Source organism: Neltuma alba, unplaced genomic scaffold (genome assembly GCF_004799145.2).
Source record: "Neltuma alba isolate B1F8T4 unplaced genomic scaffold, ASM479914v2 tig00000784_pilon, whole genome shotgun sequence".
Classification (NCBI taxonomy): Eukaryota; Viridiplantae; Streptophyta; class Magnoliopsida; order Fabales; family Fabaceae; genus Neltuma; species Neltuma alba.
In genome coordinates this window covers 180,604-203,781 of record NW_021632189.1, presented here as the reverse complement: position 1 = coordinate 203,781, position 23,178 = coordinate 180,604, and the positions used below count along the sequence as shown (strand labels likewise).

General features: G+C 37.4%; 1 protein-coding gene across 1 annotated transcript; it reads left to right on the top strand.

Annotated features, from left to right (window-relative positions):
- Positions 1 to 10,404: 10,404 nt before the first annotated feature.
- On the top strand, positions 10,405 to 21,701 carry LOC114745756 (uncharacterized). Its single transcript, XM_028933923.1, has 3 exons — positions 10,405 to 10,902; positions 18,735 to 18,782; positions 21,459 to 21,701. Exons 1-3 carry the CDS (start codon positions 10,405 to 10,407, stop codon positions 21,699 to 21,701), a joined length of 789 nt encoding a protein of 262 aa, XP_028789756.1.
- The last annotated feature ends 1,477 nt before the right edge of the window (positions 21,702 to 23,178 follow it).

The window sequence follows — 23,178 nt, the reverse complement described above, 5'->3', positions numbered from 1 at the left end:
TGATATGATAACCTTTTTAAATGTATATTAATGGTAGAGTAGCTTTATATGTGATTATGGTATGAATATAGTGAAAAACAAAATGCTGTTAGAATTAGTGAAAAAGGGGATAAAAATGGTCTAGATTTGACCAAACTTTGACCAACGAAGACCCTGGTCAATTGGTTGACATTTTCCCTGAAATTTGGCATGCAAATAGATCTGATTTTTCCCTTTAAAATGAGTGGTAAAGCGTCACAATCAGAGCTTTGTGTAAGAAGTTATGCCTTTCCGAAGTTAGGCAAAAATCTTAAAAAATAGAAAAATGATCAAATGAACAGTACTTTTCGAAATTAAAAACGGATGCGTTTCTGATTAAAGTGGAACCTGAGATCATTTTTCCTTGATAGATGATGTTAAGAGCTTCGAGTGAGACTTGGAACGACCTTGTTTCGATTTTTCTAGAATTAGTTATGATTTTCCAAAGTTATGCCAAGTTTAAGGTTACAGTGAATAGTAATGCAGGAAAAGAAATTTTCAAATTCAGGTTTTTCAACCCGATAAGCTTAAATTGCGCTTCCGAATGTCTTATCTTGGCACAATATAAGGTTGTAAATGTAAGGTGTTACAGTTCACCGCGACGAAAGCAGAAGTATGTCGTGGTGAAGGTATGCCAAGACGGTCTGTGAGTTGAATGCAGCGTTTGTTGCGGTGAAAGTAGAAGTTGGCCGCAACGAAGGTATCCTGAGAGGGATCCTCGTGAATTTTTTGCTGGTTGGCTACGGTGAAAGCAAGAGTTTGCCGCGGTAAAATGTCACAGAGAGCAAGACAGAGTTTTGGATGATGCAGATGCAGAGTAAAAATGCAAAAGGTATAGAAATCAGTGTATTTGTTTGTATTTTCAAAAAATTTTGATGTTATGCAAAATGAAAACCTCTACTATGAACAAATATGCATCTAAGCTACCTAAAATGGAATCTAAGAAGGCACGAAACCTCAATTGAAAGATAAATGACACAAACTAACCTAGAGAACCAATTTCTTGGCTCCCCGGTAATGGCGCCATTTGATTTTCACAACCTGTTCCAGACCTTAGAGGTTAAATCAAAATTTTTATCCAAGGATTGCACTATAGGGTGCAACCTCAAGTCGTTTCACTTAAACAAAGCCTTAAAAAAATGGACCTAAGCTAACTCAAATGTCATGCAATGCAAATTTGAACATAAATAGGGGGTTTTGGTTTTTTTTGAAATCATTAAGTAAATTGAATGAATGATAAACAAAATGTTTTTTTGGATTTTAGGGAAATGAGCAATGAATGCTGGTAAAACAGATAACCAAATAATGATTAAGATCATCTTAAAGGTGTGCTCAGGCCATCATAGCTCAAAATCAATTGATATGGGAGTAGAAATCACTAAGTTTCAAAATGATAAACCTTAAAGTACTCATTAAGTCCAAAATCTTAATAAATGAACTCCATTTCTCAAGATCCAGTGAAGTGTTCTTAGTGTGTGTAGAAAGAGTGGTTAATGCAACAGGTCAAATGCAATCAACTCAATATCAAGACACAACCCTGTAAGAGTAGAGAGAATCAAAAGATTACAACTGACATACATGAAACTTCATATATTTAAGCTCAAGTTTCTACAATAACCAATCCACTACACAAATGAATATCCAAAGCTGATTATAACTATAATCAAGTAGTTCAACTACAAATTAAAAATCCTAAACCTATAAATTCATAAATTCATAGCTGAAACAGGATTAAACAACTCCCCTTCTTAGCTCATTAAACTCCAGCCATTGCTACACCTTCAAGAGGAAAGAAAATGCCTAGCTACACATAGAAATCTGAAGCATCTGCACTAGGAATAAATCTGAGCTTCCCATGATGGATGTTTGACAGTGGAAAAATGGAAGAAATTAGGGTTAGACGAGAGAAAGATGAGAGAGAATAGAGATGGAAGCTTTGATCTCAGTGTGTCATGTCACTTACACGGAAATAAGGTTTCTAAAACAATATTGAGGTGTACTGGGTTGGTTTTTAAGAATGGGTAGGTAAAATTTCTAAAAATAGTTTGGTCTGGGTTACTGATTTAAGGGGTTCGTCGTGGTGAATCATGGCCGTGGTGAACCTTCCCAGAGGGATCTTTATGTGGAGAATCCTTGCTTCACCGTGACAAAATATGAGTTGGTCGCGACAAAACCTAGCAGAGTCGTTGTTGCGTCTTGAGTGTTGCACTTCCTTAGTCTTCACTCTTGGCTCTTTTTCTTGAGTTTCTTGAAATAAAAAGAAATGGTTTGAGGTATTGATTGTCCCAAAAATGAATTGAATGCAATTAATGAATAAATGTGACAATTTTACCCTCAAACAACACTAACTCGGAATAAAGACCCTCAATCTCAATCAGTGCAGGATTCCCCTTCTGTTTCGGTAAGTTTCTTTCTTTCTCCTTCTCCTTCCTTTTGCTCTTTCTTTGTTTTGATTTCATTTTGTGTTTAGGGTTTGTTAGTTTTTCTATTAAGTCCCTTTAGTTGTTGTGGGGTGGGCTTGTTTTCACTTTAAGATTCAGTTACGTAGCATTCAGGCTATCTAATAATTATTGTTCATTTTATTTTTATATTATTCTCCTGTTGAAATTTGAAAGTTTTTGGTCAATTGAAAACCTATGAATCATTGGATAGCCATTTGCTACTACCTAGGTTGTTAATTTTGTTTTTCTGGGGTATTTTATTTGCATTTTATTTTTCTGGTGTTTGTTTAGTGTGCTTTTTGTGCTATCTATAGAAAATGCCTCGTACTAAGAACCCTGCACTTGTCTCTGAATCTGATTCTGGGGATGAGTACACTTTCGAGGAGCTGTATGAAAAGATCGATCAAAGACCTCTTCTTAAGGAGTGACCCTTCCCTTTAGACCCCCCAGACAACCCTTTTGTCTACCAACTCCGAGCATCCCAATTAACAGGTTTGGTCCAGCAGTGTTCCATGGGTAATGATGCCTTCGTTCCTATTTCTACACCTATGCCTGATTCCATAGTGCCATGATCATTGATTTTCGTAATATCTGTGTCCATCATTCCTTTACTACTGAAAACATCCGCCACCATTACCGGCTTCCCCTTGTCACCATTTTGATTAAGCAGAATATAAACATAACTATCCCTACAATGTTATTGTCCAAACCCTTTGTCATGAAGGTGCCAGTTAGCATTGCTCCCGCACTATAGAATAATACCAAAAGCGGTTCGAATTCTGACCTGAGGCTCATCCTTGGCTGTACTTAGTTTGTAATAACATCGTACCTACTACCCACCTAGCCAACGTCCCTAAGCGCCAAGCCCTATACATCTACCTTTTCATGACTGGCCAATCATTTGACTTAGCTGACACCATTTACTCAGCTCTCTATGATGCCATCAATACCTCAAAACTCACCAATAGCATCCTTTTCTCACACCTCGTCACTAACCTTTTCCGCGTTGCTAATGTCCCTAAGTGAAGAGAGCCTTTTGTCATTCGCTTTGGGGTTCTCACTCAAAAATAAATCCAAGCTATGCAGTATAATGCAAACTCGGGTCGTTTCATGCTTGGGAGCCTTAATTAATTACCTAAGTTAGACTAAATGCCATGAAAAGTAATAAAAAGGGGTTTTTGGGTTTTTAACATTTAATGAAATGTGCCAAAATTGAATGCAATGAAAACAAACCTAAGATACTATGTTTTTGGAGTTTTTAAGATAATAATGATGTAATGGAAGTGATTGATAGGAAATCTCTTGAAAATGGTTTTGATAGCAATTATAGTTCACTTGAATATTGGGAGTTCTCAAACCCATTAGGTTTTCTTAATAAGAACCTCATTAACTCAATGAGCCCAAAGCTTACATTAATGAACTCATTAATGAAAACTTTGTTTAACTTCCCTAATGTGTAATTTTGGAGTGATCATGCAATTGGCTCAATGTAACACACAATCAACTCAGTACCGAAACATAACCATGCAAGATAGGAGAGAATCATGAGAGTTACAATAAACATATATGCAACCACATATATTTAAGCACAAAGTTCAACATCAATCAATCCAAATTACAAAAGTTAATCACTAACCAATGATTATAGAATTAATCAAAGCATCTAACTAAGACTTTACAACTCCTAAACCTAGGAAATCATAAATGCCTAGCTAAAAACTAAAGATTAAAACTAAAACTCCCCTTTGAAGCTTGGAAACTCATACTACTCCATCATCTTCAAGAGTTGGAAAGATCTAGCTCATCATAGCCTTGGAATCAGCTCCAACCAGAGTTAAATCTTCAGCCATAATGGTTAGGAGATGAAGGAAATGAAGGTGGATGAAGAAGAAAAAGTGTAGGAAGATGGAAGGTGAAGGAGATGGAGATGGAGGATTAGGGTTCTGTGGGAAAGATGAGAAGAGATGATAATAGAAACGTAGGTAGTGGCTCTCCCCTTATGTCTGACCTCACCCATACCCAAAATAGGGTTTCTAACTCGAAAATGACGTGTATGGGTCGATCCCTGGAGGTGGGTAGGTCAGATTTTTCTGAAATGGTCGGGTCTGAAAAATGCTGATACGAGGGGTTCACCGTGGTGAACCATGGCCGAGAGCTTTCCTTCTTGACGAACGATGTTCACCGCGGTGAAAGCAGAAGTGTGCCGCGGCAAACTGAGGCAAAGGCTCCTCTCTTGCTTCTTGTGCCTTGAGTTCTTCAATTCTGGCCCCAATCTCTAGTGTCCTACAATAAAAAGCAACAAATTGAAGTATCAATTGTCCTAGAAATCAATTGAATACAATTAATAACCAATTATGACAATTTTATTCTCAAAAAGACACTAACTTAAAGTAAGGACTCTTAATCTAAATTAAGCACAATTATCATTAAAAAGGGCCAGAAAATACCATAAAATCATGGATAATGTAATGAAAAGATAATAATAACTTGAGCTCAACCACTAAGTATGACAATGATAGCTACTTCAAGCCAACCCCCTTTTCAGATATGACCGCCTTAAACAGCCTTTTATTAGCCCACCTCCTCCAATCTAACCTTTCTATGATGTTGGAGCAGCTCCTGCAACTAGTGCACCAGCCCAGGAGGGCCAAGAAGGCCAAGAAGGTCAGGAAGCCCCTGAACCTGTTACTTTGGACACCCTGGCTGATGATATTGATGAGCTGGCCAAGCATGTCCACCAATTACGTGTCACACTCCTCCAAGAGGTGATGAGACAGAAGGACTGTGATGCTCTCTATGATCGAGACCAGTGTTACCACCGTCGTGTCGATGCTTTGATTACGGACCAGTTGAACTTCCTCCTACCCCTTGAGGAGGATGACCCTTAGAGTAGAGTTGGGATGCTCTGGTATAGGACCATCTAGGTCTGGGGTAGATCACCCATATATCTGAATGTTTTGTTTACACATAACGTGATCGATTAAACATTTCCCTGGCATTTCAGAACTAAGTCTCTCTGTTATATTTTATCGATCACTTACTTGATCAAATATTAATCGATCACTTAATAGATCATCATTTGTTTTATGCCCTTTGAAAAAAATCTTTGTTAAATCTCTTTTATTGATCAAATTTTCCATCACTCATTTATCAATAAAGTACTCCATCATTGCTCCTTGAAAATCTATTTCTATCTCACTTTACTTTATCGATAGCTTGATCGATCAATATGTTTTCGATCACTTGATCAATCATTGACTTATTCCAGTTAAATATCAACAAGTTACCGTGATTCTCAAAATATGTTGATTATTTCTCTTCAAGCTTTTCTTAGCCTTCATGTTTATCTTAATTCTCTATTTTAAGGGATTCAAAATCAAAAGTGACCTTGAGCCTTTTCTCAACATATTTTTCTGAAGTCACTCTTTTCATTTACTGATTACTTGATCAATAAATTATTAATCCATAACTTGATCAATAAATAAACTTGCCTGTTTCAAATTCTTTCTATTTGATTAATTGATAATTTGATCAATCAACCAGTCATCGATTATTACTTCGATCAAGGATATCCAGTTCTTGTTCAATATATTTAGCAACTGATTGATTCCACTTTCAAACTATGAATGTTCATTTTTATCATTTGATCAGTTATGCTCCTGAGCTTTACTCTGCAAGAAAAACTTATTAGATTGAATTATTATTACAGATTACAAAGAAGAACTCAACGGTTATCCAATGGTTGTTTAGTAGCCTGTAATCTACCATGTCAGAAGCATTAATGGCAAAAACCATTGCGACTGGGAAAACACGCAACTAAACTCTCAACGGCTAGAAGCTCTTCTGTCTAACAGTTATTAAACTTCTGCAACTATAAAAGGCGCGAAGAGGCATTGAACGCGAGATTGAATACACGAGCTACCTTATGCAAATAACTTATTGTTGCATTCAATACTCTGTTCTTGTTTGTACTGAGCTTCAATGTTTCTCATCTATTTACTCTGTGAGAGAGCTCTACATATCATCTTTAATTACTTTCTGAGTGAACCTCAAGAGTGTAGACTCTTGAATGGGTCTGTGACCTTACAGGTAGTAAGGGGGAGTGATTGTCACACCTTACTTATATAATACCTTAGCATTCATTTAGAACCATTCCAGACCACTTTGGATGGTCTTAAGCTTAAAAATTTTAATTTGGACGTTAATTTTCGGAAAATTACTGTTCACTGTCCAGTTTTCAGATTATAGGTCCAAATTTAGAAAATCATAACTAATTCTAGAAAAATCGTATGGAGGTGTTCCAAAATTCTACGGAAAGCTCTTTCAATGCTCTTTAAGGGAAAAATATTCAACTGAACTTATCCTCACTGAAAACGTACAGTTTATTGGATTAAAATTACTATTCATTTGGTAAAATCTGGACTTTCCAGATTCTGCGCCTTAACTTCGAAAATTCATATTTCATTGTATACACATCCAAATGATGTGATTTACCACTCATTTTAAAGCTTGGGATATGCATTATAAGTGTACCAAATTCCGTAGCTTAACTCATTCATATGATAGGTCGAACTGAAGCTTGAAATTAACTGCTTCAGGACCTACGTTTTATCCCTTAATATCTCTTTATTTTAATTCTTTTTATTTCTTTGGCATACCTAACATGGCCTTACTTTTTCCCATTCATGCTCATATACTTTCATTCATGCTATAAACATCCTAAGCACATACATTGAATTGATGGCATTCATAACATAACTTACAATATAGGAGAATTATACATTGAATAATAACATCAATCATTAGCATTAATAATTCTCCACTTCTTCTCCTTGCTTCTCATGCCCTTAGTGCCCATCATTGATTTGACCTAAATGGTTGGTTAGGGAGGGGGTTTGATTCGGGGGAATCTCAGTAGCAAACACTACCACATACATGCACAAGATGGATGCTAGTGTATGGTATGTAGTTTTTCATAAATTTAAGTTAACTAGTGACATGCCATCATGCTTTATGCTTGGTATAAAAATGCATGGCCATGGGAACATATTAAAAACAGCATTTCCAGCAACAATCATCATGTCACAATATCATTCAAACAACAAATACAAACCAACACATAAGCATACCATGTCAAGCACATAAAGGGTAAGTTCACTACCTTGCACCTCAAGCTTTCCTCTTACTTTTCCTTTGACTCCCTTGACTTTCCAACCATATGGGCATTTGGTCAACATCACTAAACATCCTCTTGGACGTTTCAAAGGTCCTAAATATAACCATAATGATGACACAATCCATTAGGACCATTAGATTACATAAAGTTCAAGACTAGCTTTCTTGAACCTCAACCCTTTCTCTTAGTCTTAGGGTTTTCTTTCTAACTTTTCTAATATAAATCTTATCATTTTACATCCTTATGATCTATTTCTTATCAATTAGGACCACTTTAGATGGCTTTAGATTCAAGAATATCAAATCTGGAAATTTTGGTTCGTGGGTACTGTTCACGCAGAATCTCCAGAATTTTTGCTCAACTTTGAAAATTCATAATTAAATCTAGAAAACTCTAAATTGAGTGCTTCCAAGTCTCACTGAAAGCTAATTAAGTTAAATTTAAAGGAAAAATAGTTTCAGGAACCAATTCTACTCAGAACAGTACCGGAACTGTACGGAACTCGAAACTCTTCCAAAAGTTCAACACTGTTTCCAGATTTCAAACCCTAACTTTGAAAAATCACCATAAATCGTACACATATCCAAATGGAGTGTTCTACCCATGGATTTAAAGCTTACAGAGTGTACTTTAAGCATACCAAATTTCAGAACCAGATATGAACAATAAATAATTCGAAAAAGCCATCAAATCAGCACGTAATTCTTCCAATTTTCACATAGATCCACTTGGATCTACCATACTTTGAGGTGTTCTAGCAAGATCTAACAACCAAACTCCCTTCCCCACTCATCAACCATTTCGACCAGCCATCAAAAGGGAGAGAAGACATATTTTCAACCATAAAAGAGAAAGAAACCAAGGCAAGAACACATCTAGAGCCAAGAACTCACCTTGAACCTTGATTGTATGACCAAAGTTGATGCCTTTCTCTTGGTTTTCCCTCAAAACTCTCTCTTTTTCCCTCTCTTCATGCCTTGCACGAAATTCCCATCTGATTTAGGGGAGACATGAGCTCATTAATGTGTACAAAATATCCCACCAACCATCATTAATGTTATGCCAAGTGTCATTAGCCTACTTAATCTTAATTCTCTCTCTTAATTAACTTAAATCATAATGTAATTAAATTCCAAAGTCAAGATCCTCTCCATTGGTAGCTTGACACTTGGAAAGCTTTAATTACCATCCATTAAAGGCTTGACAAGTGGCGACTTGTGGCCCAAGTAAAGTGCAAGACTCTGATTAATACTTTATCGGTGCACTTTTACTCCGAGTTTAACTTCTTTTCTCTAATTACAGTGCTTTGGCCTCTGTAATTATTTTCTGTCAGATCCATAAATTCTCTTTAATTTTAGAGAGTATCTATGAATTTTCTTAGCCCATAACACTTCCTTTAAGCCTTGCATAAAATTCATTTACTAAAATACCCTTTTATCGGCAAAACCGGCTCTTTAATTTCTTAAAGCCACTCTACTGGCCTTTTGGTTGCGAGACTAATTTTATAAATTAGTACAACCTTTCAACCCTTTAACCTCATTTTTGTATGCACTTTTGAGGTCTCTTGCTATTTCAAATAATTACCTCAAACGGTATACTTTTTATCGGTCACAACCTCATAAATTCCATTTAAGCTGCCTCAAGGGTATTTTCATCTTTTCTCCTCATAGAAGAGTCTTAGAATATTATTTCCCATTTTTTTGGATTTTCTTGGAATTTTCTATACACTCTTCCATTTTTGCCCTTGCTGGTCATAACTTTTTGAATTTACGGTTTTACCCCTGCTTAAGCCTAACCTCATAGAACCATCTCTTTGAGGTTTCTAACTTACCCATTGGCTTGTATCTAGCCTCTTTTCTCTTTTTGGGCCTTCGAGACTTAATGGAGCCTCTAACCTTAATTATACTCGAGCCCCTGAAAACTTTTACTTTGCAGTTTAGTCCCTGAAACTGCTTTAACTTCCTTTCTCATCTTTGGGACTTCTGCTCACAGGCGTCTGGTAACCTATTTAATTTAGGCTATTTTTGAAACTTCTAGGCCTAAAAGTCTAGATGTTACAGTGATTGAGCGAATCAATTGATGTACTGTGGCACCAAGAGCCTGATTAATCTTGGAACTTAGTGAAATACTTGGAGGTGTTCTGAGGACTGGATGTAGGTCAAGTGGCTGAGACCGCACCAGTATAAATTCTGTGTCCACTCTCTACGGTGAAATCACTCTAACTTACGCTCTCTGTTTCTATTTAGCTTACTGTTTTTTAATTCGCAAGATTTTTATAACTTACCCAATTCACCCCCTCCTGGGTGAGACTACCACTGACATTTGGTATTAGAGTAGGTCTCTTCTGTAAAGACTTAACAGTCCAAAGAGAGATCCCATGGCCTCAACGGAGAAAACTATACCTTCTGGAAGATGAGGATAAAAATCTTCATCAAAGCTACCGAGTATGGATTATGGGACGTGATCGAACATGGTAACTACATTTTGATGAAAATCATAGACGGGCAACAAGTTTATAAGAGTCCTAGGGAGTTCGATGAAGAAGATAGGAAGTTGGTGACACTAAATGACAAAGCTATCAACATACTAACCTGTACACTAAGCCAAAGAGAATATTTCTGAGTTTCCAGTTTGGAAACTGCAAAGGAAATGTGGGAAGCACTAGAGATTACTCACGAAGGAATCACCGGTGTAAAACAGAGTAGAATCAACACTCTCACCACATAATTTGAATTATTCATAATGAAGGATGGAGAGTACATCCGAGACATGGAAGTTAGATTCTTGCACCTCATAAATCATCTCACTACACTCAGAAAAAAGCATAGTCAGGAAGACCAAGTGAGGAAAATCTTAAGCGGTCTCATAAAAGAATGGGAGCTGAAAGTAACAGCTATTGAGGAAATAAAGGGAGAATCAATTGGCTCGGTTACAGTGCTATTTGGAAGTCTTGCAGAATATGAGAGCAAGCAAAAATATAAAAAGGAGATCAATGAGAAAAACCGCAAAGGTATTGCTCTCAGAACTCAAGAGAGTGAAGATGACAACGAAGAGGACCTAGAAGATAATGAAATGGGTCTTATCATCAAAAGGTTCAAGAAATTCCACAGAAACAAAGCCGAAAAGAGGTTTCAATCAAAATGCAAAATATCCACATCTCAGAATGAGCTAAAGGAACCAATCATCTACTTCGAATGTAAAAAGCCAGGGCACATCAAAGCAGAGTGTCCTCAGCTGTCCAAGATAAAGGACAAAGAAAAGAAGAAAGTAAAGTTCATAAAGAAGAAAGCCTTTGTCATGTCAATCTGGGAAGATAGTTCCTCAGAGAAAGAAGAAATCATGATGAAGAAACTACCAACATCTATCTTATGGCTCACGAAGATGAAGATTCAGAGACAGATGAGGTAATCACTTTTGAACCCTCCTACGATGAGTTATAATCTAAATACAATGCATAACATTCAGAATTATTAAGAATTGCAAAGGAGTTGGTAAGCTTCAAGAAAAAAATAAAGCTTCTGGAGGAACAACAAGCGAAGTAGAAAGATAACACAATTCCACCTCCAATATGTACGGAATGTCAACAGAACAGAAGAAAGGCCGAGGATCTCACAAGAACCTTGTAAGAATTCACTAAGGGCAGTGAAATGCTCAAAGTGATTTTGGGAGCTCAACGATGTTCAATGGATAAAATCAGAATAGGATATGATCCTGTTCAAGATAAGATGAAAAGAAAGAAGAAAAGTGGTGGTCGGTCGTATCTTACCTTCTTTAGAAATACTGTTCATTCCTCTAACCCTTTTGCATTACGTTCTTATTGCAACCGTAAAGGTCATATAATCTCTTATTGTTATCACAAGAAGAAAGGAATTTATAGGACATTAAAATAGGTACCCAAAGGTACTTATGTGCCTGGGACAATCCATACTAACCTAAAAGGACCCAAGAAGGTATGGGTACCTAAAACATGATTGTGTTGTTGCAGGTGTAACACCTTACATTTACGACCTTATATTGTGCCAAGTTAAGACATTCGGAAGCGCAATTTAAGGTTACCGGGTTGAAAAACCTGAATTTGAAAATTCTTTTCCCGCATTACTATTCACCGTAACCTTAAACTTGCCATAAATTTGAAAAATCATAACTAATTCTAGAAAAATTGAAATAAGGTCGTTCCAAGTCTCACTCGAAGCTCTTAACATCATCTTTCAAGGAAAAATGACCTCAGGTTCCGCTTTAATCAGAAACGCATCCGTTTTCAATTTTGAAAAGTACTGTTCATTTGGTCATTTTTCTATTTTCCAGGATTTTTGCCTAACTTCGGAAAGGCATAACTTCTTACACAGAGATCCGATTGTGACGCTTTACCACTCATTTTAAAGGGAAAAATAAGATCTATTTGCATGACAAATTTCAGGGAAAAAGTCAACCATTTGACCAGGGTCTTCGTTGGCCAAAGTTTGGTAACAGCATTTCGTTTTTCACTATAATCATACCATAATTGCACGTAAAGCTACTCTATCATTAATATACATTCCAAAAAGGTTATCATATCATGTATTCATGATCATAGTATGCTTACATGGCTTGAAAGAGAAAGGTTCAAAACCGTATATATTATTACATAATTCATAACTTCCTCAAGCCATGATTATTTCCTTTCCCTTCTCCTTGGCAGTAGTGGCACCTAGGATATCATGTTATAGGAGGAATGAGATTTCATAGAAATCCCAGTAGTATTGAACATACAACCATCAAGTCAACATGCATAAAATGTCATGCTACATGCAGTATAATAACATTTCTAGTCTTTATGCCATGCCATAATCATTTTGTATCCATGTCATCATATCATGGAGCATATAATCATTCTGGTCAAACTCAATCATGCAAGAGCCAAGGCATACATTGGAAGGAGTTCACATCATCTGTACATAACATTCTCATGGCACATAAACACACATAGCAAATACACCAAATGCAGATCAACAAAATAATTGCAGTTCACGCTACCTCAATTCCACGCTTAACGTTTCCTCCTTGTTCCCTTGCTGGAGATCCTCCTAGGTTTCCAGAAGAATTGCCTATCAACCATACAGTAAGGGTATGGTAAATTCCATATCCAGTATACCATTCTTTCTCAATATAATGCTACCCTTGTGCCTTTCAATTTATAATTTCTGTATACCTTTCCTAAACCTTTGACCTTGGTTTGACCAAGCCTTAATCCTCAATTAAGGTCTTGGAATTCTTCCTTAATCCATGATTAATCATGCTTTCTTGGTTAATCACTAACCCTTAGTCCTTAATCCAATATTTAATTAAGGTCCTCAAGTCACATAGTCATAATCCTCTAAGATTAAGTCACTAATCCCTTTTGGATTAACCATTAATCATTCTCTACTCAACATGATTAATCCTTAATCATTCCTTAATCAACATGATTAATCATTCTCTGATCAATATGATTAAGCTTTAATCAATCCTTAATCAAATAACATGATTAATCTTAGCTATCACTAAACCATAATTAATCAAGGTAATTAATCCTAATCTTCCTCAAATAAATAATCAACTAAAAATAATTAACACTTAGGGAGATAAACATACCTTAATTAGCTCTTAACCGGCGATTAGAGGTGTCTAAGCTTGCTTTCTCTCTTTCTCTCTCTTCTTTCTTCCTTTCTCTCTCCTAGAACTCAAGAACACAAAATTCCCTCTCAACAAAACCTCTTGGCCGAAATTGTTCATGGAAGGGGGGTATTTATAGGCTTTGATATTTCAAAATGCCAAAAATGCCCTTCGGGAAAAAGATGCGATCTCGGCCGTCCATTTTTTTCTACTTTACACATGGACAAATCTTAGGGCACACACCATAAGAAAGTGACACATGGATGGACACCTAATCACCATGTGATTTTCATGTGGAAAATAAATATTATTTTATTGTTTTGTCTCTTATTTCCCTTTATGCCCTTGAACAATTTGGAAAATTCCAACTTTGTCCTCCCCTTCTAATTTTGGCCAAAATATTGCTCTCAATATTGGAAAAAAAATGACTCATCCAATAACCAGTGCAATCCACTGATTATTTGTGTATTTCCGGTCCGATTTTCCAACAATCCTGTCCAATTTACTGTCACAAAATTTCGATTTCAACACCTCATTAAATCCCCCTTATTCAAAGGGTAATCCATGATTTTTCTCAAGTTTTACCTCCCTCTATAATTTTCTAAATTTTATTCTGTCAAAAATCACTATTCTACCGATAATAATTCGGTAATAAATATTCTTTAAGCTAACCTCTGTACATCCAAAGGTGGGAAATAATTTTATAAATTAGGATAATATGTCACATAATTTATCCATATTTTTCCTTGAATTTTTGAGGCCTCTATATATTTTAAATAATGGAAATTTGCTAATTTTCCTTAATTAACCAAAAATTCCAATAATTACAAATAATTTCCTGATAAATTATTTTTAATCTCATATTCATCTTCTAAGCCTCAAACATTATTCTGTACCCTTCTTTCTATTTTTCATGACTTTCTGGGAATTTTCAGGAATTTTGGACATTATTTCCAATATTGCCCTTTCTTGACCGATCTTTTCAAAGATGACCGTTATGTCCCTATCCTGATTTTTCCTCATAGCCTGGATCCTCTACCTGTCTACTATACTATTTGGCCTTAGTTAGTCACAAATCATTCATCAATTAGAATAAAATTATCAGGGTGTGACATTTCTACCCCCCTAAAAATAAATTTCGTCCTTGAAATTTTAACACATACCTTATGTGAAGAGCTCTGGATACTTGCTCCTCATCTCGTCCTCCTTTTCCCACGTGGCCTCTTCTTGATTTAGATCTTTCCAAATCATTTTGACCAAAGGGATTCCTTTGTTCCTCAGCTGCTTGACTTTCCGGTCCACTATGCGTTCTGGTCTTACTTCAAATGTCAGATTGTTCTTTAGCTCAATCTGATCATATTCTAGCACATGTTCTGGATCCGGATTATACTTCTTCAACTGGGAAACATGGAAGACATTGTGCAACTGACTTAAATTCGGGGGTAAGCCAGTCGATAGGCTACAGGTCCTACCTTTGAGAGTATTTGGAATGGTCCCACATATTTAGGCGTCAGCTTTCTCGCCTTAATAGATCGTCCTACTCCAGTAGTTGGAGATACCTTCAGGAATACATGGTCCCCAACCTCGAACTCTAACGGCTTTCTTCTACTGTCAGCGTAGCTCTTCTGTCTGCTTTGAGCCGTGAGTAACCTCTGTTTGATCTGTTTAATCTGTTCAGAGGTACGATCCACTATATCTAGACCCCAAATTTTTCTCTCTCCGAGTTCTGTCCAACAAAGCGGGGATCTGCACTTTCTTCCGTACAATGCCTCGTATGGTGCCATTTGGATACTGGAATGGTAACTGTTGTTGTACGCGAATTCTGCCAAAGGCAGATATTCATCCCAGTTCCCTTTGAAATCCAAAACGCACGCTCTCAGCATATCTTCTAGTGTCTGTATCGTTCGTTCTGTTTGTCCGTCTGTTTGCGGATGATAAGCTGTACTGAAACTCAGTACCGTGCCCATGGCTTCTTGCACTGCTTTCCAGAATCTCGACATGAATCTTGGATCCCTGTCAGACACAATGTACTCTGGAACCCCATGTAATCTTACGATCTCTTTAATGTATAACCTTGCTAACTTCTCTGGCGAATATTTAACGTTAATTGCCAAGAAATGGGCCGATTTTGTCAGTTTATCAACTATGACCCATATTGCATCGTATCCTGATGACGTACGAGGTAGTCCTACTATGAAGTCCATAGAGATACTGTCCCACTTCCATTCAGGAATACTAAGGGGTTGTAAAAATCCTGACGGCTTCTGGTGTTCCGTCTTCACCTTTTGGCATGTAAGGCACTTTTCACATACTCAGTGACATCTCGTTTCATACCAGGCCACCAAAATAATGACTTGATGTCTTGATACATCTTAGTCATTCCTGGATGAATCGTATATTTGCTTTTATGTGCCTCATCTAGGATTTGCTTCTTGAGATCATCTACAGGAGGAACATACGATCTTCCTCTGAATTCTATTACTCCCTCTGTTGAGATCTCGAAATCTTTTGCCTCATTGCTCAAGACTTTAGCTCGAAGGGTCTTTGCTAACGGATCTCCTCTTTGAGCTTCTTTTATTTGTCTTATCATATCAACAGTTGTTCTCTGCACTAATGGCTCATTAGCCACATCATCTGCCATTAACTGCATGTGATAAATAGGACCCCAATCTCTTATATCTTCTAACAGATCACCCTCTTTGATCATGAGGGTAGCTACTTGCACCACTTTTCTGCTCAAGGCATCAGCCACTACATTGGCTTTTCCTGGATGATACTTGATCTGATAGTCATAATCTTTCAACAACTCCATCCATCTCCTCTGTCTCATGTTAAGTTCTTTCTGGTCTTGCAGGTACTTGAGACTCTTGTGATCACAGAACAATTCTATAGTTGCCCCATACAAATAATGCCTCCATATCTTCAAGGCATACACTATCGCTGCAAGCTCCAGGTCATGAGTGGGGTAATTTTCTTCGTGAGGTTTTAATTGGCGCGAGGCGTAGGCAACAACTCTTCCCTGCTGCATCAGTACACATCCCAATCCCTGTTTGCTAGCATCTGTGTACACTACATATGGTAGTGTCGGATCGGTGATAACTAGTACTGGGGTAGAGGTTAGCCTTCGCTTCAGCTCTTGAAAACTTGCCTCACATTTCTCGTCCCACAAGAACTGCTGGTTCTTCCTGGTTAGCTTTGTCAGCGCTTGGGCAATTCTAGAAAAGTCCTGGATAAATCTCCTATAGTAACTTGCCAGCCCTAAGAAACTTCGTATCTCTGTCACTGTCTTAGGCTGCTCCCAGTTCAGTACTGATTCAACTTTACTGGGATCTACGGCCACACCTTCTGGTTAATCACATGGCCTAGGAATTTAACTTCCTTTAACCAAAACTCACATTTACTGAGCTTGGCGTAGAGTTGTTTCTCCTTCAGTGTACTCAATACAATTCTCAAGTGCTGCTCATGCTCTTCTTGAGTTTTGGAGTACACTAGTATGTCATCAATAAAAACTACTACAAACAGATCTAAGTATGGTCTAAAAATCCGGTTCATGTAATCCATGAAAATAACAGGTGCATTTGTCAATCCAAACGGCATCACTAAGAACTCATAGTGTCTGTATCGGGTCCTAAATGCAGTCTTCGAAACATCTTCTGTCTTTATCCTCAGCTGATGATATCCCGATCGTAGATCGATCTTGGAAAACACCGTTGCTCCTGCCAGTTGGTCTAACATATCATCAATTCGCGGCAGAGGGTATTTATTCTTTATCGTCACCTTGTTTAGCTCTCGATAGTCAATGCATAGCCTTAGACTACCGTCTTTCTTTTTCACAAAGATTACTGGAGCACCCCAGGGAGATACACTTGGTCTTATAAAACCCTTCTCCAACAGCTCCTCAATTTGTCTCTTTAGCTCAACCATTTCGTTGGGAGCCATTCGATATGGAGCTTTGGATATTGGTTTTATCCCTGGTACAAGATCAATCGTGAACTCCACTTCTCGCTCTGGCGGAAGTCCACTGATCTCTGTTGGAAATACCTCTGGGAAGTCTTTCACTATTGGTATCTCTTCGATTCCTTCTTCTACCTTTGCTCGAATTGAGAAGAATACAAAATATCCTTGACATCCGTGCCGTAAGCATCTACTCGCTTCGGCTTCAGTCATAAAATTTAAACTTACTTCTTTTCTAGGGATTTCTTCCTTAGAGGGTAATACTAACGTTTTCTTACCACAATCTAGAAGTATGTTATTGGCAGATAACCAATTCAAACCAATTATCACCTCAATATCACGAAAAGGCATGCATATCAAGTCAATGGCAGTGCAACAATGCTGATAACAGACCACACAATTCAGGCATGCTTTAGAAGTCACAACTTTAGGACTAGTGGGAGTAGAAACAACAATATCATATGGCAAGGTATCAACAGTCAAACCCAATCGCCCAACACAGTCATGTGATATAAAGGAATGGCTAGCACCTGAGTCAAACATGGCATACACAAGACAATCATTAACAGTGATCGTACCTTGGATCATGTCAGGTGACTTACGGGCCTCTTCCTGTGTAAGGGCAAACACCCTGCCTTGGGTCTGCTGTCTCGTCCCTTCTACCCCTTGTGGGCACTCCTTCGAAAAGTGTCCTGGTCTCCCACATCTATAACACACGTTCTGGCCAAATAAACATGGCTTGTCGCTATGATTCTTGCCACACTTCTCATATTCCTTGGCCCTTCGTGTGATATCAAACCCTTCAGGTCGTCTGTTCCCTCTTCTCATCTTTCTGCCAAAGCCAGGCCTCTTCCTCTTCTTATTAACATAAGAGTTTCCTTCTTGATTCGGCCTCGATGGGGGTCTCTCAGCTTTCAAAGCTATTGGCATCATTCCTCGATGATTCTGACTTGCTTCAGTAATACGGCAGACTTCTACTGCCTTGTTAAAACTCTCTATCTGTTGAGGCGCCACGACCTCCCTTAGCGTCGGCTTTAATCCTCTGACCAGCTTCTCCGTATTCCACCGTTCATCATTGAGACGTTTTAAATAAGCAGAATAACGGGACAGTCGAATGTGCTTTGCCAAGTAGTCATTAAAAGTTTCATTATTCCCCTACTGCAACACTAGGAATTCAGCTTCCATTTTATCCTGTGCTGATCGGGGAAAGTACTTCTGATAGAATCTTTCTTTAAACACCTCCCATGTTATTGGGGTGTTGTTGGCTTGCAGTACCAACTCAGTGTTGTTCCACCACTGATCCGCTTCCTTTTCTAGCTTATAAATTGCCATCTGAGCTTTAATCTCAGATGAACATCCCATTACCCGAATGATCTTCTCCAGTCGGGTAATCCAATCTTCAGCTATTTGTGGTTCTAATGAACCCTTGAATTCTAGTGGATTATGCTTGCAAAATTTCGTAATCCACTGCTGAATATCTCCTTGATTCTCAGCCAATCCTGCTTGCTCATTAGGTGCTTGCTGTTGGGCTTGTGGGGTTGCTTCAGCTTGCACTTGCTCAGGTTGTCGTAACTGAGCAATCGCTGCTGCTACCACTGCTGCTATAACAGCGTCTCTCTCTTCCTGCTACCGTAACTGTGCCTCTTGTAGTTGCTGTACGACTCGTTGTTGTTCATCCAGCCTATTCATTACTTGCTGGATAGGATCTCTATGTGGTTCCTCAGGAGTGTTTCTTGCTCCTCTCCGTGTTCTCACCATTTCGCTTGTTCTTTAGTTAACTATGGGAGAATAAAGGAACTCCTTAATCATTTATCATAAAAACATACCCTTCTTATTTATATAACAAACATTTGTACAGCAACACAAGGGTTACACAGAGTTTTTAGCAGTTAGCCTAACTTATATACAGTCCAAAACTATCTACACTATATACATCATCAGTCTAGCATTAGCCATGACCAGCTCATGGAAAAGTAGCCCATACAAAGGTCTCTATGGCGTCGACCATCTCCAGGAAAGTACATCTGGGTAGGTGATTGTCTATCTCATTAATTCCTTCATTCCATTTCCATATCTTGGGGATTACACGATACAGAGCTTGGATCCAATCATCGTCTCCCAAGGTACGGTCCTCTCTAGTCACCCAATAATAAAGGCTCTTAATGTCATCTAAGAACCTTAAGTATACATCAGCTTCCTGGTGCTCATACGGCTTAATAAAACGGCTTCTAAACTGGAACTCTCGAACTAGCTGAGGAAGGTACTGGAACTCTTTCTTAATTTCAAGTGTAGGGATCTTACTCGGACCTGCTTCATCCTTAGTAGGTATCTTAATAACTGGAGCTATATCATTAGAGGCAATAGTGGCAATGTCTTTCTCTAGAGCCTTCCCCTTGAAACCGAAGTAATCTACCTGGGTAGCTGGGGATTTGGTGCTAAGCTCTCCATACCTTTCAATATCCTCGTACCACCATGTTTCATCATACCAACATGGATATCGCTCACCAGGCATGACCTTGCTGATGGTCTCTCCGGATTTTCCACTTCCACTACAGACAACCATTACCTGAGCTTTTCTGTAATCCTAATGACCAAATAAACTCATTAATAGGCACTATCACATGCTTTCCTCAAGATTCAGAGCATACAAAGTCTAAAAATTTGTCCTGAGTGCCAGAACCATTTGCTCTGATACCATAAATGTAACACCTTACGTTTATGACCTTATATTGTGCCAAGTTAAGACATTCGGAAGTGCAATTTAAGGTTACCGGGTTGAAAAACCTGAATTTGAAAATTCTTTTCCCGCATTGCTATTCACCGTAACATTAAACTTAGCATAACTTTGAAAAATCATAACTAATTCTAAAAAAATTGAAATAAGGTCGTTCCAAGTCTCACTCGAAGCTCTTAACATCATCTTTCAAGGAAAAATGACCTCAGGTTCCGCTTTAATCAGAAACGCATCCGTTTTCAATTTTGAAAAGTACTGTTTATTTGGTCATTTTTCTATTTTCCAGGATTTTTGCCTAACTTTGGAAAGGCATAACTTCTTACACAGAGATCCGATTGTGACGCTTTACCACTCATTTTAAAGGGAAAAATAAGATATATTTGCATGCCAAATTTCAGGGAAAAAGTCAACCATTTGACCAGGGTCTTCGTTGGTCAAAGTTTGGTCAAATCTAGACCATTTTTATCCCCTTTTTCACTGATTCTAACAGCATTTCGTTTTTCACTATAATCATACCATAATTGCACGTAAAGCTACTCTATCATTAATATACATTCCAAAAAGGTTATCATATCATGTATTCATGATCATAGTATGCTTACATGGCTTGAAAGAGAAAGGTTCAAAACCGTATAATACATTACATAATTCATAACTTCCTCAAGCCATGATTATTTCCTTTCCCTTCTCCTTGGCAGTAGTGGCACCTAGGATATCATGTTATAGGAGGAATGAGATTTCATAGAAATCCCAGTAGCATTGAACATACAACCATCAAGTCAACATGCATAAAATGTCATGCTACATGCAGTATAATAACATTTCTAGTCTTTATGCCATGCCATAATCATTCTGTATCCATGTCATCATATCATGGAGCATATAATCATTCTGGTCAAACTCAATCATGCAAGAGCCAAGGCATACATTGCAAGGAGTTCACATCATCTGTACATAACATTCTCATTTACCTCCCTCTATAATTTTCTAAATTTTATTCTGTCAAAAATCACTATTCTACCGATAATAATTCGGTAATAAATATTCTTTAAGCTAACCTCTGTACATCCAAAGGTGGGAAATAATTTTATAAATTAGGATAATATGTCACATAATTTATCCATATTTTTTCTTGAATTTTTGAGGCCTCTATATATTTTAAATAATGGAAATTGGCTAATTTTCCTTAATTAACCAAAAATTCCAATAATTAGAAATAATTTCCTGATAAATTATTTTTAATCTCATATTCATCTTCTAAGCCTCAAACATTATTCTGTACCCTCCTTTCTATTTTTCATGACTTTCTGGGAATTTTCAGGAATTTTGGACATTATTTCCAATACTGCCCTTTCTTGACCGATCTTTTCAAAAATGACCATTATGTCCCTATCCTGATTTTTCCTCATAGCCTGGATCCTCTACCAGTCTACTATACTATTTGGCCTTAGTTAGTCACAAATCATTCATCAATTAGAATAAAATTATCAGGGTGTGATAGCAGGTATGTCTTAAAGCATTTAGAACGAACAAATGGTACATTGACAGTGGGTGCTCCAGACATATGACGGGTGATACTAAGAAATTCACATCACTTAAACTAAGAGAAGGAGGAAAGGTAAGCTTCGGTGGCAATCAATCTGGAAGAATTACTGGAATCGAAGAAATAGGAAGTGACAAAGGGATGAAGGTTGAAGATATGTACTATGTAGAAGGCTTATGTCACAATCTACTCAGTGTCAGTTAGAGTATCGACAAAAACAACTGGGTGATCTTTGATTCACAAGAATGCTTGGTAATAAGCAAAGATGACTTGCCACTAAAGAAGGAAGAATTAAATGTAAAGCTGAGAGCTCCAAGGGACAGTAATTGTTATACTCTTCAAATTGATTCAAAACTTTCTGAGAACTAGCAAAAAGGAGGAAAGTTGGGTTTGGCATAAACGTCTTGCATATGTTAAAATGAATCAGCTTTCAAAATTAACAAAGAGGGACTTGGTTATTGGGTTACTGAAAATTTAGTACGAACATGATATTATTTGCGATGCTTGTTAGAAGGGTAAACAAACAAAGTCCTCGTTTAAATCAAAGAAGACGGTCTCAACCGAAAGGCCACTCCAAATGCTTCATATGGATTTGGTTGGTTTGTCAAGAGTCAAAAGTTTTGGTAGAAATTTGTATAATCTTGTGATAGTTGATGACTATTCGAGATTCACCTAGACTCTGTTTCTTTCATCTAAAGATGAGAAGTTTATTGCATTTATTGTTTTTTCCAAAAAGGTCTAAAATGAGAAAGGTATTTCTATCATGTCAATCAAATCTAATCATGGAGGAGAATTCAAGAACAACAAATTCGTAGACTTCGGTGATGAGCATGGGATTGATCACAACTTCTCAGCACCAAGAACTCCTCAACAAAATGGAGTTGTTGAACGAAAGAATAGATTACTCACGAAAATGGCAAGAGCAATGCTGAATGAGAAAGGGATTTCACTAGTGTTCTAGGCCGAAGCAATGAGTACAGCTTGCTACATCTCCAATAGAGCTTACATCAAAACACTGCTCTGAAAAACTCCATATGAGCTATATAAAGGAAGAAAGCCTAACCTGGCTCATCTGAAGATCTTCAAGAGTAAATACTACATTCACAATAACAACATAGAGAATCTTGGTAAATTTGATCCCAAAGCTGATAAAGGTTTATTTCTCGGTTACTCTAATCGCAGTAAAGCTTATAGAGTTTTCAACAAACACACTTTCACAATTGAAGAGTCAATACATGTCATGTTTGCTGAAATTGAGCTGATTTCAAAACCTCTAGATGATGATGCTGAGATTGTTCAAAATTTTCAAAACTTGAATTTAAACAAATCTTCAAATAAAGTACCTTCAGAAGAATTTTTAGAAAACAAAGATGATTCAAATGAACCTCTTTTACAAGAAAACTTAGAACAGCCTAAGGCTTAGAGGCATAATAGAAACCATCTTCTGGAACAAGTCATTGGTAAAGTCAATGAAGGGGTCAAAACTTGGAGACAAGTGTTTAATGAAGTACGCTTCTCTACTAACCAATGTTGATGAGGCTCTATTCGATGAATTCTGGATAGTTGCAATACAGGAAGAGCTAAACCAATTTGAAAGAAATTAAGTTTGGGAATTGGTACCCAGACCTAATGACCATCTAGTCATAGGTACCAAATGGGTATTCAAGAATAAGCTCAAGGA